The sequence below is a fragment of the Lepisma saccharinum genome, chromosome 10 (genome assembly GCF_977018435.1).
Source record: "Lepisma saccharinum chromosome 10, izLepSacc3.1, whole genome shotgun sequence".
Classification (NCBI taxonomy): domain Eukaryota; kingdom Metazoa; phylum Arthropoda; class Insecta; order Zygentoma; family Lepismatidae; genus Lepisma; species Lepisma saccharinum.
The window spans coordinates 35,239,514-35,261,595 of NC_139238.1; the positions used below are offsets into that span (position 1 = coordinate 35,239,514).

Consider the following 22,082-nt stretch of genomic DNA (forward strand, 5'->3'; position numbering starts at 1 on the left):
TGGTACTCCTGTGTATGGGACAATGGAGGGTTGGTCACTGCTTAGAAGGTAGTCTGTTCTCTTCCTGTCCTGGTACAATGTTCTAATCTCTATCCATGCGCGCCGACTACGTGGGTGCTCCGGGGCTCGAGCACCCACATAAATAATCTTGTGGGTGCGCCGCACCCACAAGATTTTTAGTTTGATAAAAACAAAATAAAATAAATATTTCTCACTTGCCATTATCAAAAAAATAATAAGCAATTAAAACATTGAGATGGAGGTTAAAATTTCTAACGTCTAAAACATAATTGTTTCAAATGTGTTTGTGCAAAAGTAATCAAGCAACACATTCCCCCCTTCCTTGCCTGTCTCTGGCCAAGTCAAAGGCAGTCTCCACAATAATAGTGGAAGTATATTGACATTACCAAAATTGCAAACAAATTCATAAGTGCAAATGACGTAAGAAGGAATGTGTTTTGTATTGAAAGTTAACGTCATGATTATTATTATTATTATTATTATTTGGTACATAAAGTTAGTCATTTTGTAGTTTCTGTTCACAACAAAATCCTTGCATAGTTCTTTCTGCAATACAATTAAAATTATTTGCATTTATGAAGATTTTTTCATTTTTATTTATATGAATGTGGTATTTTCTTTTAGTAACGTGTTGATAATATCATTGCATTGCCTCTTGCAATCATTGTGCATGTAAGTTGTTTAAAATATACAATACTTGATAATTACAGATCTAACCGCCATTGATATGCACCCACAGAAATTTTGGAAAGTCGGCGCCCTTGTCTCTATCTCTCTCCTTCTCGTGCTGTCACACTCTCTCTCCCTCCCTCTGTTTCAAGAACAATCGCTTCCTCCCACTGCAGTAGAACTTGACAGTTGTTACGAACGTTTGGCAACGCTGCAATTGTATCACACGAGTTTTCTGTGCTGTTTACATTTTTTGGCGACACAATTGTTGAAAGATAATATGTGCGCCTCTTTGTGACCAACGTTAGTTCGACATGGGTGAGTGCTTTTCTGGGGCTGGGAGTAGAGACAAGGTTAACTTGAGGTAATGATTTTGTAGTGCGCGTTTACAGCCCAAGTGTAGCTATTTTAAAGTTTCAAAGTGCAAGTGCAGAACTCCATTCTGAACAGCTGTTCTTATTGACTGCGTAACAGCAATGAATGAATGCTCTTTGGATTTGTAACAGCCAAATGGAATCTTCCAATTCCGCTAACAGATTTATTTACGGGCAGCTGAGTGTGTTACAGGATCAAGTTTTGCGATAATCACGTGTCTACAGTTGAAGCGACAGTTGTAGACAGCAACTTTTGTTGGTGGCAGAAATGTTTTATGAAGGAAGTGGTGTCATATTACTTAGAGTAAGTGATTTGTTTTCCTAGATAAGTCCTGGTGTAGGTTTGGTAGATTATGCAAAGTTAATCATAGCTGCTAAAACAATACAGTTGTATATTTTGTTAACAGATATCATTAGTTTTTTCTTGTTATCATCAGGTATTGAAAAATGTTACGGTGACGTACTGTTGAGTGCATTAAAAAAAAGAAAACGGAGACAGTGGTGCGTACAGTACATTCGGGGACGTTGGACGTGCTCAATTTCACACAGTGAACTGCGGAAAAGTTTGTAGACGGAATAAATCGCGTTGATTTTTTTTACTACATTTGAGTAGGCCTACATTGTACGAATGTACTTTTTTGTACATCGAATGAGTAGTTTTCTGGTTTTAACGGCTGTCTTGTAATTTAGGATTCCCTGGTTGAAGTTGGATGCACATACAACTGCAGGTTCGGTTTTGCAGAGCTTGTCTGACATGAGATGGGGCGGATTTTGCGTACCACGTGTTATGCTTAAAACAATGCTCCAGAAATGACAGGTAGAGTCGGAAGCGTAAGTGCGTTGCATGCATAAAATGAAATTAGTAGTACTACCCGAGTTTTGATTATTTGATCCTCTGTTGACGAAATATACAAACATGCCTGCTTGTTAAAATTGTCTAATCAGATATTTTTAAATATTTTTTTTGTAGTTACAACCCATTTTTGTTTGTGACTACAATGTAAACTAAACTACAATGTGCGTACATAAGGTATTTGACAGTATGGAATAGGAGGTAGTTGTTTGTATTTGTGTTGTTTCTTTTATTTAACGTCACTTTTCTTCGACTTTTGGCTAATCGAGACGAGCCACGAGGTAGTTGCAAACGACATTATTGCCACAAAAGTAGGTTTCCTATGAAATTTTAGGTGTCACGAAATATTTAAATGCAGCGGTGGCTGAATCGCTGGGTATAAAAGACCCGTTATCGCATGTTCTTGCATATATTTTGAGGTTATGCTGATGGGATGGCACGTGACCAGGGGGAGGGCTCGGGAGCTGAAGCCCCCTTCTAAATCATACAAATGGTTAATTTAAATATTGTATAATGGTAATAAATTTTACTTCCTTAGCAGGATTAAACATCTTGTATAATAAGTTGTATTATACTGAAAAAATTATTTTCAGGGCTTCTGCGCCCCCTCCACCTTTTCGCCTTTAGACGGCGGCTGCTGATAAGGGATCAGCCCCTCCCGAAATAAAATTCTGGCTACGTGCCTGCTGATGGGAATTTTTTTAAAAGAATTGTTAAGGAGTGAGTGAATATAATTTGCATTTGGACGCAGAAATGAGTGTGGACATTTTTCTTGGGTGTGCAAGCTTGAACAAAATATCGCATTCCATAATGCAATGTAAATAAAATTGCATTCTCATATCCTTATCACTATGGGTGTTGCCATAATTTTTGTGGGGGGGCAGGCCATTTATAAAAGTTGAACTGTAGAAATAATAATAATAATTATTATTATTATCATGGTTAAGATTGTTATTATACAATAATTATTATACACTAATAGAAATAAAAAATATTGGAAATTATTATTATTTACTTCCATGAAAGGAATCTTCCACCACATGATTGAATATTTATCACAACTGTTTTCATTATTTTTAACATTTCATACCCTCAGTGTACTGAAATGCTTATTCCATTTCGTTACTAACATTTACATACAAAAGTATGGGGAAATTTTAGTCAAAGTTTTATGTTGTGTGCAGGCCCGTAGCCAGGAATTCTTAGTAGGGGGGGGGGGCGAAGTCAATCCTAGAGGGGGCAAATTTTTAATATATTGTGTTGCATTGGCACATATAGCAGGGTACAAAGGGGCACTTGCCCCACTCCTTCAAAAGTGATAAGTGACAGGAAAGGGATGATATCTTGAAACTGCAATGAACAAAAAAAATTCGAGCAACATCAAATAACAATATTTCGATAATGACTTTTCAGACTACCAAAGAATACAAAGATAAAGTTTAACATAAATAGGCTAATCTGGACTGTATCTACTTGATATTTACAGGTCAATAATGTTAATAGACGATTAATATGTACCAACAGCTTTTGGCTTCTTTGCAGAACTGATTAAGAAAATCCTTTATAAATCGTGCATCATAATGTTTCCTTCTAGTTTCCAGTATGCAAGATTTTTACGCACAAAGGAATCTAACGACTATCCAACAACACAATTGTCTTGTGTTATGCAAGAAAAATCGAATTAATTAAATAATAATGGTTACATATTATCTACACTTTGATGAATTGTGTAAAAATTTGTAATACATTTTTTTTGTAGGCCTACTTGCTAAAACATTAAAAAATGGGTCCCTTATACTCCACCACGAATTCTATTTGCTTCAAATGAAAGACTCTTGCATCACTACAGACAATGTTTGCCTACTGGTTACGTTAACCATTTTGCTAAATATTGTGTTGTTGAAATACATGTGTTTGACACCCGACAAACAAATAGGAATCCCTTGATTGATCAGTGACTTCTTGGATTACAGTGTCATCAATCATTAATGTTTCATATCAAGTTTTATAGAGGGAAACGTTGTATCCCCTTTACATTATTAAAAAAAAATACCTTCCTTAATGACTATGGTACGAAACCGAACGATATTAGGGACCTCCTTCGCCTTACCCCATTTCCACGACACGAGGTCGCTTATCGCCACCACCACTTTTTGAGCAGAAGCGTACAAACCCCAAATATCAGTTTTTTTTACGCTGATACTGATTTCTGCCAGTCTCAGAATGGCTTAAGATAAATGAATAAAATTAGGAGAATCCACTCCATAGCAGAAGAGTTGACATAATTATTTGTCAAAAAATTAGGTTGTGCCTGAGGTACTTTAACAGACAACGTCTGCTACAGACACAATGTAATATTATAAATATAAGAAAATAAATATAATATAATTTGAGAGATTTTCAATCATATTTATTTCATTGCAGCTTTTTTCTACTTGTCATTATCTTGAACCTATATTCATAGGGTGCCGCCTGATAACACCGACAACTTTCACAGTGTGTACAGGACATTAAGACAAGCAACTTTTCTCAGTCACTATTTGCTTGTCTAATTCTTCTTTCGATGTATGGCATCTTCTGTCCATAATGTATGCATTCCCATTGATAGCTTCGCAGTTGCAAATGTCATTTATTTCTATACTGTCATTTAAAATTCTGAGAGCAATATATAACATGCTATGGAAACAATATCATGCAAACAGTCAGGGTTAAAACTTAACTTTCTCTTTATAAAATGGATATCATAACACAAACCTATGTTGCTTATCATATTTGATGCGTTTGCATAGAGAAATGATTCATAAGATTTGAAATTGATATTTACACTCCATAAGATGCTTAGTGTAACCCGTATCAAACTACAAATTTTATTGCTTTCTAACCGAAATAATAAATGTGAAACACTATCACATTTTCATCGTGTTTGATAATAATTTGAGCCAGTAAGCTGTCCTACATCTTTCACTAGCTGACCTCCATGGTGGGATGGTTACATAACACACTACGAAGTCAGGGGTTCAAGCCTGGGCATGAGTGTTCTTTGTGAGCAGAGGCGAAACCACTAATTTTTGTCTGTAGAGGGGGTCAAGTACCAGGACAAATGTTCCAATAATAATAATAGTAATATAGTACTAGTAGTGGTAGTAATAATAGTAGCATTAAAAGATGTTATTATTGTCGTAAATCATGTAAATGGGGCAGAAGTTGGTGCTAAAGCATTTGTGTTTGAACAAATGATTTGAAATATTTTTTCAACACGTTCAATTTCATATTAGCTAATAATGGAAAACAAGCACACAAACTGTATTTTTGAAAGACAGAATATGCATGACGAACATTATTATTTTTGTACATATGATATGTATAACTTTCATGTAACATATATTTTACACATATGCAACATGAAGCAACGTAAAATAAAAAATACACATATACAACATGTTAACGCTAAATTATGTTTGTGTACGTATTCAAAGTTTCTTTAAAATACAGTAGAGCGTCGATTATCCGAACGTCGGTCAACCGAACGACCGCTTAACCGAACTGTGTACTCGCTCGCACCTGTTACTCTCCCACCCTACCGTCCATCATCCCCCTCACTCCCAAACCAAGTTTCCCACAGTAGTCGCCGCACTGAGCCACCGCTGGCGGAACATTGCTTCTAATGGGGCCTTCATAAGGCGCTGCTGACCGGCCAAGCCACCAGTCGCTGTGTTTCAACAATCAGCACACTTCTGTCGGTGTATGTATTGTTCATGCAAAATGCGTATGTAATATGTACATATTTTTGTTTAATAAACTGTACCACATACTATATATTCCTACTAAAGTTGCCTTTGTACGTTACTTTGTAATACTTAAAGAGATGCCTGTTTTTATGAATAAATTTACTGTACAGTACTTCTTTTTGGCAAATAAACATGTACAGTTCGATTATCCGAACAAACCAGTTTTCTGAACACCCATGTCCCCCAATTACTTCGGATAATCGACGCTCTACTGTATATATATTATTTAAATACATTACATGATCAATTCATCCGCCAGATTGTCTCTCAAATGTTCATGCATTTAAGCAGCAACAATCTGAAGTATATATCTGGCCTTACTTCTCTCTCGGGTAATTTAAAAATGCATTACAGAAAAGAATCATATTGGGATCGAAGTGAGAAGGAAAATCTTTAGATCCAAATATTTGCAAAATGAAAACAATGTTGATTTAATAGAGTGCAAATAATTCCACCGGGTGCCATGGCATTCTCTTTAACTTTTTTTTTTTCATTTAGATCGTTTTGGTTCCCAGGGCTGACTTCCCCCCCCCCCTAGCTATGGCTCTGAATTTGGACTATAAGAATAGCAGATATTGAGTTTGCCAGCGAACCGAGCAAGAATATTTTACGAAATGTACTTTTATTTGTATAAAATTTGAAATCGAGGGGGCAATTGCCCCTCTGTGCACCCTGCAAGTGCCTTTACCCGTCTGGAAGGAAAATGCAAGAAACACTTGAAAACTAATTCCGTCTTGCTATACTTAGATTCTGCTAGTCATGTTTCTTTACTTCAATGTTTGCTCCCCCTAGATTGGACTTCCGTCCAATGCCTCTACCCCCCCCCCCCTGCCCCTCTGTAGTTGCAGCACTGTTTGTGAGTGTCTCTTCATCAATTTCACGTCATCATTCATTGTCACGATTAGCTAGATGTGGCAGAAAAGCAACGCTAAGTAACAAAAAGCAAATATCCACTCCCTCTCTCTGTCACATGAATCGCTATTACCAAAAGGTAGACTTGGGAAACAAAAAAATTATGCAGTTCAAACTTCATAGCAACACATCCAAGAAAAACATCCAAATACATTAGGCACCTTTAATACAAGACTACACAAAATGTCACAACTGTTCTAGATACTGAAAATTGAGAAAACATTTCCCGAAGTCTGAATCTGGAAGGTAATTTTTTCCCCCATCCTGATCCCACACACCTTCATAAATCACAATATCAATAAATGTCTTCGTTATGTTACTAGAGTAATACAGGATATAATTGTAAAGGTTAGTGGGAATTTGAGGTAGGAATGTGTTCTGAATTTTTCACAGGGGGGGGGGGGGGGGGGCAAAGCAGGCTCTAGCTACGGGCCTGGTTGTGTGACCTCTCATATAAAACTTTATTTTTTAAAACATGACTCCTGTATTTTATACAGTTTTTTTATTCAATCTAGTACAGCTTTTACTTTGATTATTCTGTTCAAATGCTAACTGGACCTTATTTCTGTTATTAACAATAACAATTCCAAACTTTTTTTTTTAAAGTTGAAATGAACTATGCCAATTTCCAGATGGTTCAACGGACCAGTTTGACCTCTGCCTTTCAAGGTCCATGGGTACACTTGAAAAAGTGATAAAGGAACAAAACACTGTCGAGATCGACTTAGTTGATCAAAGATTGCTCATTTTTCCAATTGCATTACATACACATAAGTGTAACCATTGGATATTCCATATGGCAAAAAACAAGAACTAATGTGAACATTTATTCCAAGTACTAGCTGCTTTAAGGTTGAGTTGGTTCTTAAGAAAGAGTTCTTCTTAGGTATTTATTATAAATCTGACTTCAGTAGTATGCATTAGAATTCAGAAGAAATTCAGTTCAAGTGTGCTGTTTTTCCAAAGAACTTCTAAATCACAGGAAATGTGGTGTCAAGAATTAAACTACCTATGCTTTGAGTCAATAAATGAATTCATAACATATTGATTCTACAATATATAAAAACTTCAATTGGATACAATTCACCAATTGGAAATTGTCTTGATTTTTGAAAGAAAAAAAAATCAGTTGAGATTTGGATTGAAACCAATACATTTCGATACATACAGGGTAGGATTCAAAAGTAATGAGCCTTCGTTCAAAAAGACATATTTATTGAGCTGATCGGTACAACTGACTAATAGTCTTCAAAATAAGCACCTCCTGCATCAATGCACTTCTGTAGGCGGCTTTTCCATGACCCAAAGGCATCCCCGAAGTCCTGTTCTGGGATGGCTGCAAGGGCTGCCTTGACATTTGCTTTGATGTCCTCGATGGAGTCAAAACGTTTTCCTTTCAGCACTGATTTTAAGCGTGGAAACAAGAAGAAGTCAGGAGGCGACAAGTCCGGACTGTAGGGAGGCTGGGGTACCACAGGAACGTTGACTCGGACCAGGTAGTCATTGGCAATGAAGGTGGTGTGGCTGGGGGCGTTATCGTGGTGAAGCTTCCAGTTGTCCTTGATGTCCCTTCGCTTGCGCACGATGCTTCTTTTCAGCCTTTTCAGGACTTCCTGGTAGTAAGCAGTGTTCACGGTCTGTCCGGGCGGGACAAACTCGTAGTGGACGATCCCCGTCACTCCGAAAAAGGCGATGAGCATGGTCTTCGTTTCGATTTGCTCATCCGCGCTTTCTTGGGACGGGGTGAGTTTGAGGTGTGCCACTCAGCGCTTTGTAGTTTTGTTTCTTGATCATACTGAAAAGTCCACGTTTCGTCACCGCTTATCACTGTTTCGAGAATGGTAGGATCGCCTTCGCACAATTGCAGCAGTTCTTCGCATCGGAGCACTCGGTTCTGTTTCTGTTCTACAGTCAAAACTCGCGGCACAAGTTTCGCGCAGACTTTCCGCATGTGCAAGACCTTGGTAACAATGCGTTGCACCGTTGTCTCCGATAAGTTCAGGTCTTCTGCTACTTGGTAGAGACTCAAACGCCGGTCCGTGTTCAAAAAATCACGCACTCGCTGCACATTCACGTCAGTTCTGGCCGACGACGGGCGTCCAGACCGGGGTTCGTCAGTCACCTCTTCCCGGCCCTCACGAAAAGCGTTGTGCCACTTTTTGACTTGAGAAGAGGACAGACACTCAGTCCCAAACACCTGATTAAGCATTGTGACCGTTTCGGAAGGAGACTTGCCCAACCGGATGCAAAATTTGATCGCGTAGCGTTGCTCTAACGAACTTTCCATATCGCCGAGTCACGCCCCACCGTATAGGGGCTACTGTTAAGGCCGATGCTACGGCTCCGAAAGCTGGGAGCCAACTGACACGCGTTGCGCTGCGAAGCCAACACCCACCACCACCGTTCATGTCAAGCGGAGTGCGCTGCAGGGTGCGCACGCGTCAGTATACAGTGAGGCTCATTACTTATGAATCCTACCCTGTATATTAGGCATTCGATAGAATCCAATTCATTCCAATTGAAATCAATTCAATCCAATTGAAGTTTCAATTGGAACCAATAAAAAAATTCCAGCTGGGTATCATATCATATCAACTTTTATATTTTTTATGTTACTTTTCTGATTCTCAAGTTTAATGGTGGTATTAAGGATGAATGTTAAAATAGATAATGTGACAAGCATCCATGCCTTACCCAGCATATACAACATTAATGCTTATGTGTTTATTCCTCCCCTAACCTTCATGGTGAAGTGGTTACATAGTATCGATCTCTTGCCATGACACAAAATATCCCAGGCAAACCAGGGTTATTTTCTTATCATCCCTGCCTGTATCTGGCTTCATAGCATGTTACACTGAACTCTGCTATGGTGTCCAGCATTTTCCTCACTTCGTTTGACAATATTGTTACCCAAGTAACCAGAACCATTGAGCCTACTAGAGTTTTTATGTGGGAAAGATTGGGTTTACATTGGTTGGCAAATTGAAGTTGATCTTAGGTTAGGTCAATGGACTCACTTTCCCATGTTGATGATTGACTCAAAATGTTCCCATCAAAGGTTCCAGGTTTCAAATACTAGTATGGGTAATACTTTGTCTCTCTTCATCGATACCATCTAATCACCATTCATCCTTATTGTCATGATTACCCAGAAGTGGCAAAATAGCAATGCAAAATAAGGAAATTACAGATGCTATCCTGGCTAATATTTGAAGTGTTGGACATCCCCAAACCAGTGTAAGAATGCCACCCCTGCCACATACTTCTCTGTGAGACTGTGGATATACAGGGTGGCTCAAAAAGTCACTTAACACCCCTGATACAAGACCACTGCAGCGTGCAACATGGAAATGGTGATGACCAATCGTTATCAGGCCAAGGGGGAACCACATTGACGCCACCCTCGCGGTCGGCGGCCATTTTGATGTCCGCCATCTTGAATTCAACTTCAGAATTTTAAATGGGAAGGAGGTGATATGATATATCAAATCAGGCTAGAATTTTACGAGAAATGCAATGGTGACGGTTTTTTCGACGTATCTTTAACCAGTAAAAAGTTATGACTGAATTCTTGTACCAATTTGCTCCTTTTTGAAGTGTTAGAAAAATGCCTTAAAATTTGTTTAGCGCATCGGTAATGCATCGAGACCAAAGTGATGTCTAGGGAGAGAAGTTCGCATGCCATAGCACACGATTTTTATCGGATACATCCACGAAGAGCTGCGCATTATGAATGGTTGTCGCGAACAATTTACAGTGTGACGCTTCAATTGAATTAAAAGTCCTTCACAGTGACAAGGCTAATGTTTATGTCATAAGGAAGTTCATAAACAGAATATGCGACCCTTCATCTGATAAAATACCTTTGGACAGAAACTGCTTCACAACGTGCTCATAGTGTTATGGGGTTCCTCCCTATTAAAAAAAAAATAAAAACTCTGTAAAAAGTACCTTCTTCCATAAGCAAGGAAGAAAAAACCTGTTTATTTAACAAATCTAAGTAGCCCTAAGCATTTAAGATTCCGTTGATGAAAAATTGACTAACCAATCGTGTTCCACACAGCACGACACACCATTAACTTACCAGCACTAACCATTCAGCTTTGATCTGTCGAAAATGGAATATCATATAAAAAGCATTGAATATTCTGTTTATGAACTTCCTTATGAACATAAACATTAGCCTTGTCACTGTGAAGAACTTTTCATTTAATGGAAGCGTCACACTGTAATTGTTCGCGACAACCATTCATAATGTGCAGCTCTTTATGGATGTATCCGATTAAAATCTTGTGCAATGGCATGCAAACTTCTCTCCCTAGACATCACTTTGATCTCGATGCATTACCGAAGCACTAAACAAATTTTAAGGCATTTTTCTAACACTTCGAAAAGGAGCAAATTGGTACAAGAATTCATTCATAACTTTTTACTGGTTAAAGATACATCGAAAAACCCATCACCATTGCATTTCTTGTGAAATTCTAGCCTGATTTGATATATCATATCACCACCTTCCCATTTAAAATTCTGAAGTTGAATTCAAGATGGCGGACATCAAGATGGCCGCCGACCATATGGGTGGCGTCAATGTGGTTCCCCCTTGGCCTGGCAGCGATTGGTCATCACCATTTCTACGTTGCGCGCTGCAGTGGCGTTGTACCGAGGGTGTTAAGTGACTTTTTGAGTCACCCTGTATGTTGCATAATATTTAATCCAAGTGTGGATGGCGTAGATATACACCATGCGCAATGTGCTGTTGCAGTGTGGAAGGCATATAGCTATATATAAATAAATAAATGCATACACGTTTTGTATTTGCTTTGACGATTTGACTGCGGGTGGCGTATATATATATGCCCAGACATTGAGAACATAACGATCATGTTAGGTAAAATTTTGCTAGCTGTAGCAAAAACTAAAACAAAACATTTCTGATGGATGCGGTAAATGTGGTTTAAAATTACTTACGTGAAATTTAGAAATTTTGTATTTCCGCGTTGCACAATTTAATAGTCAAATCCTATTAATTTTGAAGATCCTCTTGTCTTCATTCACTAAGGGTACGACAGAGGATCTTCGAAATTAATAGGATTTGACTATTAAATTGTGCAACGCCAAAATACGAAATTTCTAAATTTCACTTAAGTAAAACATTTCTCTTCACAGAAGAGAAAGAAGATGAAAAAGATGAAAGAGAATATAAATTAGACGTAAGAAAATTCGTCTGATGTTGTGCGACGTAGTTCTTGCATAATGGAAAACCAAAATGTTGCTCAAAAACCAAATTTTGCATGATCCAAATATTTGAGTTGCACTTGCTTGATGTTTTAAGACAATTTAATGTGCATATAGGCTAATCGGGACTGGAGCTATGGCTTAAAGTGGAATCTGAACCACTGTGCCGCCACCGGTGTATTGATTACAAGGCAACCACGTTACCACTACGGCATTGGTAACCGAGTTGCACTTCTTTGTGTTCACCTCTGAAAGCTGTGAAGGTGAATATGATTTGGAAAATGAATCAAAGAATCAATTTTCTAGTAAAGACTTGTTCGGGAAATTCCACACTTAATGGGTTAATGAAGAGAAATCAAATCTTATCACTAGAGACCGGATGTTTAGGCACTAAAAACATATAAAATAGGCAGGCAAATAAGCACTTATAATTTTCAAAATAGGCAGTAAAATAGGCATTAAAATACAAATAGGCAATAAAAAGGCAATGAAATTTAACTCAAAATAATGAAGACAGATATACAAAAAGAAATAGGTGTTTAAATAATATAGAAACATACCTGTACATTCTTTATAGTTGCTTAAAATAAACCAGGAGCTCATCATTGGAGACAGCAGTCAAATATTGTACTTAATAAATCACTGCAAACAGGAGTCACGTCACCCCAAAATTTTCCATTGTATAATGGCTACACACAATAGTCTGTCAAAAGAAATTGTTGGCTACTTCCAACCAGTACGCAAATTATTTAAATATACACTTTATCACACAGGGTTATTTCAGTTAAAAAATTTACACTATATATTCCACACAGCAGTTCGAACTAAGAAACTGTTTAAATGCATTTCAAGTTTGTACTGTACTGTATGGCAGTCTCTGAATAAGAAGCACTAATTGTGGTTGCACATCACAACAAGGTATTTCTTCAGGTGATCAACCGACAAGTTATGTCTGCAATCGGAAAACACATTTTTTAGAATTGAAAAAGATCTTTCAACCTCCACGTGGATCTAACTCAGTTTGTATATTCTCACCTTTCAGAACATGTTGAATTGCCCTTAATTTGTCCAAGTCCTTATTGTCTGCAATAACTAGCTAACTGTGATTTTAAAATTTCTTGGAAGCATCGGAAACTAATCCTGGGAACAGGAAATTGTATGCACCGAGTTCAGTCATGTCCCAATTTTAAAGAAAAAATGCCTAAAATAGGCAATATCTGGCATTTATGAAATAATATAGGCAATATCGTTTGAAATAGGCAAAATAGGCAAAATTAAATTGCCTTTAAATGAAGCTAATCTCTCCCCCCTGGCCATCGCAACATTCGTTTTCATCATATCTCTAACAGGAAAGAATAGGCATTTTACCTAACATCCGGTCTCTACTTATCACCTATCTACAATTACTTTTGTATCAAAATGTGTTGGAATATTTTGTAACAGTTTCTAATTTACATCAAGTTGAAATTAAGTTGACGTTAAAAAATCAGGACTTAACCTTCTACTTCATAGCCACTGTTTCTAAACTTTTTATTCTGTCTTTGCATTGCTACCATCGAATGATGGATTTTTCACAATTGATTTAAATCATCTTTATTTTAGCATGTTGAGTACTGGACTCATGATCTTGCCAAGGATTGGCCCAGGTTGGAGTCCTGACATGAGCTTTGTGAATGTCTTTTCATCAATTGCATATGTTCATAATTTATCCTCATCATCACAATTAACCTAAAGAAGCAGAAAACCAACATACATAAACAAAAATGCAATCATGTAATTGGCACATTTTTCTTTTTTGTCAAATTTTAGTCTTTCATCCTTGAATAGCATTGAGATAGAATGATATAGCTACTTCTATTTTGTGCACCCCTAGGTCAGGGCAGAACTGGCTCTGTGCCTAAATCTAGCTTTGTGTGTATCAATATTTCCTTGTAATCAATTAGAATAGAATCTTGGCAGAGCTAAGCAGAGCCTGCCCTGGGTGTGGTGCCTAGGCACATAACATGTGAACAAAAATATGAAAATTGTTGAGATTAATTTTAAAAATCTGAGATCTCATTGATTAATATATCCCTCTAAACCTTTTAATGGGGAATAATCTATTACTCCCTCTGTCCCATAATTATAGTCCGGTATGCCAAAATGGTAACTTTTTATTTAGGTTCTTTTGGATACTTGATCAGCCAATTTGTACTGATCCTTGAGTAATAACGTTGTATGACTCATTCCCGTGTTTCAGTTTCTTCTTCTGTATACACAAATGTCACAGTTTGAATATCGGACAAGTATTTAGTGACAACAAACAAAAGTGTACCGGACAATAATTATGGGACAGAGGGAGTAACATTTTGGTACAAACTTTATCATTTTCTCCCCTAAAATCGTACATACACCAATCAAAATTAAAAAATGTGGATAAATTCGTACTCATTCTGAAAGCTGGTTCCCTAAATGATAAACAGTTATATATTACATATCTTGTGTAATATGATACTAGTATAATTTATGATATCCATTTTCACATTCAACTGCTTTTATTGGCATTATTTATTGTTTGCCTACTAAAATTCAAATTTTCTTGTCGTCTTTGATGCAAAGTTTTCAATGAGGTTCGGTAATCTACAGACGAGTAAATTCTCTTCTCAATGCAACGTAGTTGATCTCGGGTAATTTTTGATAAGTTTAAGCTTCAAAAAAATTCTCTCAACGGTAGCTACAGTAACAGGTATTGTCAGCAAAATTCTCAATGCAATGTACACGTTTGGAAAGGAATCTGAAAGATGCCGAATGTCTTTTTGGGCTTTTTCTGCTGTTTTAATTTCGTAAGTTGAGAGATCAGGAACAGTTTCAGTTCTGAGCATAAATCACTGCCACCAATATTGTGGCATTCGCCATGGCTCAATGTACATTTTACGAAGACCAGTTATTGCTTTCATTGGTAAATTTGGTGTAAATCGAAAGTTACTGTTATATCCAAATCCTTACAATGCTTGGCAAATTTTTCTTGAGTCATACCCCATAGTCATGCACCTTTATGCATTGTAAATGCAAAACAAAAGTATCATCTTACAAGTATTTTTAATATTGTATTTGCCGATGAGGGTAAATGCTTTATTTTTATTCTGTATGTGAATGGCCTGACATGGGGCTTTGGGCAAGCACCAGGATTGTCACTTCCCTAAGGCCGGCTCTGCAGCTAAGCTCATTAGACTTATCTTTTTTTTCTGAAAAAAGTTTGCTGTTAGTGTTTGGAACTTATGTTGAAATAATTTTTGCATATGAAACAGTATTATGATATACCTTGAATAGCAATTTAAAACCGAAAATAATGTTCTGTAATCAATACTGATATTGATATATCACCTGTGAAAGAGATAACATGCACAAAATATTGCTGTGTATTTGAATTCTTGCAGTGTTTGTTTTTCTTTATTTCATTGCTACAATTTTTTCCTGTGCTTTATTAGTCATTTTCCAGATGCATTAAGTTTAATCCGCTTTTATTACAGTAACTGGAGAAGTCACATAATGAACAAGTATTGATATATTTATTGTAGAATAAGAAAAACATATATATCAAACAAGTTTGTTATATATTTTTTTTATTTTTTCAGGGCAGGAGAAGTGATGAAAAGTTGTCTGCAAACGAAGTGGCCAACATGCCATGCGAAACACAATATTCAAGATCACAGAATAGCGACCCAGAAATGAGTGCAGCTTTGAATACAGTGTTGCATGAATTCTCAACTGAAGAAATAAACAGTCTATCAGATGTTGTTCAGGAAGAACTGACAGCAATGCAGAATAAAACATTCCCGACAGGATACCGTGACACACAAGTTGTAGCAACAAGTCCTTCAATTTCTGACTCTCCACGAAACCATATTTGGTATCGGTATGCTGCAGAAGGGACCAGCGCTGCATCTAGAAATGGAGCTAATGTGACCAATGGTCCTGCATGTCAACCAAACATGGAGTATGTTTCCAATGCACGTCAACCAAACATTGAGTATGTTAACAATGTTAACAATGCACCCATACATCAATCAAACACAGAGTATGTTCATGTACCTCCTGCACGTCAACGAAACATTGCATATGTTAATGTATCTCCTACTGCACACCAACCAAACATCGAGTACATTAATAATGCTCCTCCTGTGTCATTTGCCCAAGAACTCACGTACCAGCATTGGCCAGAGAATGAAAGAAGAATGAACAGCATTCTACTTGAAAGATATCCTAATATGCAGTGTTCCGTGGCCGTGGAGGAGTTGCCAAATAGCCCCCCTGAAGAAAACGTGATTCTTTACGAGGAAGAATTAGTTACCCAGTTTTCAAGAGTGATTGATCTGCATACAGCTACGGAAACTATTGTATGCGAGGAAGCCCACGTTACTAACACACTGAGTGCAACGTACAACAACCAAAATTTCAAAGGAAATATGAAAAATCATATCAACGGGAACCAGTCGAGGGCTAATTACAATCCCTTCTTCACGACCAGTTCACAGAATCAGCAGTGGGTGGCATTTGACAGAAGTGATGCTGCACCAACTACGGTGGTGCAGATGCCTACTGCCACAGTGCAGAAAGTTATCCCAATGCATTACAGAGGCAATCAACATGTTGTGGAGCAGCAGAATTTACAGATAGTTCCGGAACGTCCTGTGAACCAGCAGAATCTGTTTGGGTGTTACTACAACCAGTACGAGCAGCAAAGTATACCTAGGAATAGAATGGGAAAAGGAACCATTTCAACCCCAATTTCAATGGAAAATATTGAAAGGTTAGTAATGCATTTGTACTAGAGAAATGAAAATGTTCTTCAGTACTACCTTATTGTGCAGAAATGCAAATGTAAAATGCAGACTCGAATTGAGGTCTAGCATACCATGTCATTTCTCTTCCAAGCTTGCTACAAAGTCAGCCAGACCTAGCTTCACCTGATTTTTTCACTTCCACTCTTTTACTTACGCAGAATTGTCTGAGTCAGTGGTACTGCATTGGGATCTGTTGTCTTTGGTATAGCTATGGAACGGTATGCCAAAAACCCAGGGTCAAGTCACAGTTGAGTCTGTATTCTTCATTAAAATTTCTACATGTTGCATTATTAAGCAGCGGTAGAGTAACCTATCCAAAAGTGTAAGCCTCTTATGATTAAGGACCAAATTTTTAGGTAAAAACATATTTTCTTTTGTTCCTTCGGATGTTGGCCTAACTCGGTAGGAGTGCTGACCTTACAGTAATATAATCTTTGAAGTCTTATTTTGCTTAAAAATGCATAGTTTCACCTTTAGCACACATATATCTAGGGCAGTAGTGGCTGCTACCTATTCGCACACTCGCACGTGGACACCCAAATAAATTTGCAATGTAATTGATATTTATTATATTTATTCATTGAAAGCCATTTCTTCAAAACAGCAAATGTTCCCGGGGCATATCACCTTCCATTTACTTCCTTACATCAGCTTTTCTATCTGAGTAACTTGTGTCGAATGGGCATGAACGTAATTGGGAAGTTCACACAGCAGCACATCGAAATTGCACTGTGTTCGACGTCAGGTAGAGGAAGCAGAAATACTCTTATGGCTTGGATCAAGGGCTTTTGGACTCGCTTCGCATAAAGAATTGTGACATAGTAGTTACAGACATGCGCTGTTACTTCTTCATCATGTAGTGTTGCAATTTTTCCACTCCTTGCCATGTGACGGAGTCGAGAACAACCCATGTATCATTGCAAATCGAGGGATTTTTTTCTCAGCAAGGGAAATTTTGATCTCTCTCACCTCATGGGGTTCTGAGCAAAGTATTGAAATCTGAATGAGGGGAGGGCAGGAAAGGAAGGGGAAAGGGCATGGCGTGTAGTGATGAGCTTATTCAACAATGCAAGGCCAGATGCGATGAGTGGAATACATTGATACAGATGCTGGAAAAATAGTTTCATAAACTGTCAGTGGTTTGAATTAAAAACATTCACAATGTCGTAGAAATTGGTGCATTTAGACGCTCTGACTTGTATTTGGAAGTTCAACGAAAATTTCAAATAATCAGTGTTTGATCTTGTATTTTTGTCACGGAAGAGTAAATCCAATTCTTTATTCAGTGCATACAAGAATCTGTAACATGTACTATTATGCCACTAATTTGAGATAATTTTTGTAAAGGTGCTGGTAAGAACTAGTTTGTATTTGATTAGGGTTTCGAGGATCCTCATTACAATGACTAAAGTGCTATTGTATCATTATCAGGGAAAGGTGCGTCATAACTTGTATTGCAAATGCGATTAGCAGAAACGGCAGGAATACAGTAATTGAGTGGGAATAAGAACACTTCTTCTGGACGCGACGGCAAGGTTCACACCCATAGACCCAGACCACGAGCTACCACTGATGTAGGGAATAACATAAAATGTACATATTTTCGACATTCCAGACAAAATAAAGATTCCAATTTTTTTGTGTAAATACATATTTTGGAGTTAATGCATAAAATATGCAAAATATGCAGTAAATTGGTAAATTGCTGTCCTACTAGAGATTCCATAACATACCGGTCACTACTGCTGGTGTTGTTTAGTCAACCTTGTGCCAAGGCAGATACAGCATTCTCAAGTCACCAGCACTTGTCAGGAAACAAATATTGCAATGCAGCTTTACATATGCGTCCACAAGTGCTAGGTCTCAATATGCTCAAAGGAAGGACGTTGTAACTGTTTGCTACATTATTTAGATTTAAGTACAGGGTGAGGCAAAAGTCTCCCATTTTAATTTGAAAATGACTTAATGGAGGGCGATGAAACATTGTATATGGGTAATTGGGGTGGGGGCACACCAGATAGGGCTAGTGTGTATAGTGGCTGCCATCCAGATTTTCAAATGGGAAAGGGGTCATGTATCATATCATTTTACATGTGTGTTTTCTCAGAAATAAGAACATGCAGTTATTTTTCCCCTAACTTTATTTGGTGAGGATATTTTCACAGTTGAAGTTTACATTTGGCATCCTACAAGATGTGCTCTATGTGTTGCCCTTTTGTACTATACACAACGTAAGACATTTCAGCCAATCCTCATGGACACGCAATAACACTGCAGGGTCGACAGAGTCACATGCTTGTTGGATCCGGTGCTGAAGATGTCGGAGATCAATGATTTTCTCTTGATAAACTATTGCTTTAAGATGACTCCAAATATAAAAGTCAAGGGGTGTAAGATCTGGAGAACGGGGTGGCCACACAGTTGGCGTCTTCGACCAATCCAGTGACCCGGGAGCTGTTCATCCAACCACTGCCTGACACATAACACGTAGTGCGGAGGTGCGCCGTCCTGCTGGAAATAGGCTGGTAATTTGCCATCTGGGTTCATCAGTGAGGGGAACACATCTTCCTGGAGAATATTCAGATATCTCTCCCCATTCAGGTTGCCCTAGATGAAGACAGGTCCCACAATTCGGGTGTTCCATATCCCACATCACACCATTACCTTCCTTAAGAGGATATGTCCACGATGGGTTGGTATCTGACCAATAACGATGATTCTGCTTATTTACCTCACCATTCGCAAAGAATATGGCCTCATCGCTAAACAGAACACTTTTCGGGAACTGGGGATCCTCGTTGCAACGAGCCAAACCCAGTCTGCAAACTTTAACTGCCTGTCTGGGTCATCCTCAGTTAAGAATTGCTGCATTTGAATTTTGTAGGGATGCCACTTGTTAGTATGCAACACACGGAGTATGGATCTCTGACTGACTCCTCACACTGAAGCAAAATGCCAGTTACTGCATTTCGGGTTCTTGGCCATTGCTGTTTCTTCGTCGGTAGCAGTTGTCGGCTATCCACTATGTTCTCTGTCGCACCCGGATCCCATCTCCTTAAACTTCTGCATTACATGCAACACTGTGGTATGTGAGATTTGAATTTGAATTTTATTTTTCTTCCGTTCACCCTTGTTTAAAAGGGTCGTCTCTCTCTGGATGCCGGACATTGAAATCATCTGCAATTACCCTGGCACTGTGCTCCCCACTTATAACAACAATTTTGATCTGTTATTGGAGGGTTAGAGCCATGTTAGATCACCTGGAACAAATAAATTACAACCCATTACATTACCCCAAATATGAACTTCAACTGTGAAAATATCCTCACCACATAAAGTTAGGGGGAAAATAACTGCATATTCTTATATCTGAGAAAACGCACATGTAAAATGATATGCTACATGACCCCCCTCCCATTTGAAAATCTGGATGTAATTCCAAGATCGCCACCATCTAGTGTGCCCCACCCCAATTACCCATATCTGAATTTCATCACCCTCCATCAAGTCGTTTTCAAATTAAAAGGGTGGTGCCTGACTTTTGCCTCACCCTGTAGAATATTTGTTGCAGTGCACCTCCCACTGAAGAAAATCAAATTCCTGTTGCAATACATACAATTTGCAGCACCACATGATGAATCCACGTTACGTAAATGCTACATCCTACAGTGTTACGAAGACACCATTCAAAAAAGTTAGATCAGTGTGAGAACATGAAAAAGTGGGTCAGTCATTTTGAATGAAAATATTTTTTACTTGTAGCTTCATATTTTCGCTGTTTTTAGAACATAAAAAAAAAAAATATTTTTTCAGATAATTATGAAACACATGTTGCAAAGAATAATAGTTAGATCATGTAATAATAAGGGAAATTTATTCCCAACCATTTTCTGTTGTTGTTTGCCTTTGTACAGGATAGAAACCTTCATCTTCCCGTGCAGTGGTGTACTCGGCTTCTGCCACTTGAAGAGAGCATTGGAGGCTTCCCTGTCCTTTTACATGCGCTTCGAACACTATACCTGACTTTTCATTATTGTATGGGTACCTGAGGGTTGCAGGTTGACTGCAACTACTTCCAGAGTTGCCAACCTTAGAACGTCAAAACCTCCTACACATGTGAAAGTGGCCACATTCTTGCATTCTGAACCGTTCACTCTGACAGAAAAATGTATTCTTATCTATGGTGGGCTTGCATTTAACGATTTATGTAACACAAGATAGCTAGTAAGAGAGAAGTACATGTAATAAAAATGTGTGTACACTGCTTTCCCCCTAAATTGCAGATTTATTAAAATTCACAAGTTAAAGGTACTTTTGTTAACCTCATCAGACATGAGAAACAAAATAATGAGTAATTCTTATGATTTTGCAAATAACAGTTATTTAGCGAAATAGTCCTGGATGCCATTTTTATGGGATGGGAAACTTTTTGATCCCCCCCCCCCAAAAGTTAGGTCCCAAGTTACTCCCATGGCACTGCCTTAATATGCCTGAACCTAGTCCAGGAATATGCGAGTAATATCCAAATGATGCCCAGTTCTAGTCCAAAATATAGACTTTTCTTATCTACCCACAAACGTTCAAATTCCATCCCTGTTCCAATGTCTAAAACATATTAAAAATGATCCACAGAATATCCATGAACATTGTTCAATACGTTTTTCATTGTCTGTTTTTATCTTTCACTTCTTTTTGTATCTGCCTTACTCTTTGCCTGCATCTTCTAATTTTGCCATCTGTCTTTCTACCATTTGCATATAGAGTGTGTCCGGATGAAAATATACCAATAAGAAATTTGAATAACTTGGCAACCGTTGGTGATAGAAATATCCGGTTACGTTTATTTGGAAGAGGGAATCATATAATTTTATGATAAGCAAAAGAAATTTGCAGTACTCGCCTCAGTAGATCTCAATGTGAGTTCCTCTGGTGGCTCGACAAACATCAAGTCGGTACTCAACCTCAATCATACGTTGTGCAACGTTTGACGTGTCACAGATGCACATGCATTGATAAATCTTTCTCATAGATCATCCAACCCTTGCACAGGTGTTTGGTAGACAATAGTCTTGACATACCCAAAATCCACATGCAGTTATTGAGCATGAACACGACAACCCAAAGTTAAATGTGGGGTGTGCTTTGACATGAGATTCTGTAATTGGGCCTTTTTTCTTTGTAGGGGCTTCAGTTATGGAAGCAAGTTACCTTGAAATGTAAGAACAGTATGCTGTACCTTGTATACCTCATGGGTATATGTTCCGAGACACCCCCCGCATTATGCCCGTTGTGTCAAGAAATTCCTACAAAACCATTTCCCCGACAATTGGATTGGGAGGGGGTCCTCTTAAATGGCCTCCAAGGTCGCCCGACTTGTCTCCTCTGGACTTTTTTTGTGGGG

General features: G+C 38.1%; 1 protein-coding gene across 4 annotated transcripts in view; it reads left to right on the plus strand.

Moving 5' to 3' along the window:
- The window catches only part of LOC145994323 (uncharacterized), a 53,828-nt gene that overhangs the window by 26,354 nt on the left and 5,392 nt on the right, over positions 1-22,082 (plus strand). For 2 of the 4 annotated variants that reach the window (XM_083130429.1, XM_083130428.1), the window contains exon 3: positions 15,473-16,647. In XM_083130429.1, the coding sequence (XP_082986555.1) occupies positions 15,473-16,647 (1,175 nt within the window). Of the gene's footprint in view, positions 1-1,299; positions 1,369-1,862; positions 1,882-15,472; positions 16,648-22,082 lie in introns of those variants that run through there. The other 2 variants (XM_083130430.1, XM_083130432.1) reach the window with 2 other exon arrangements.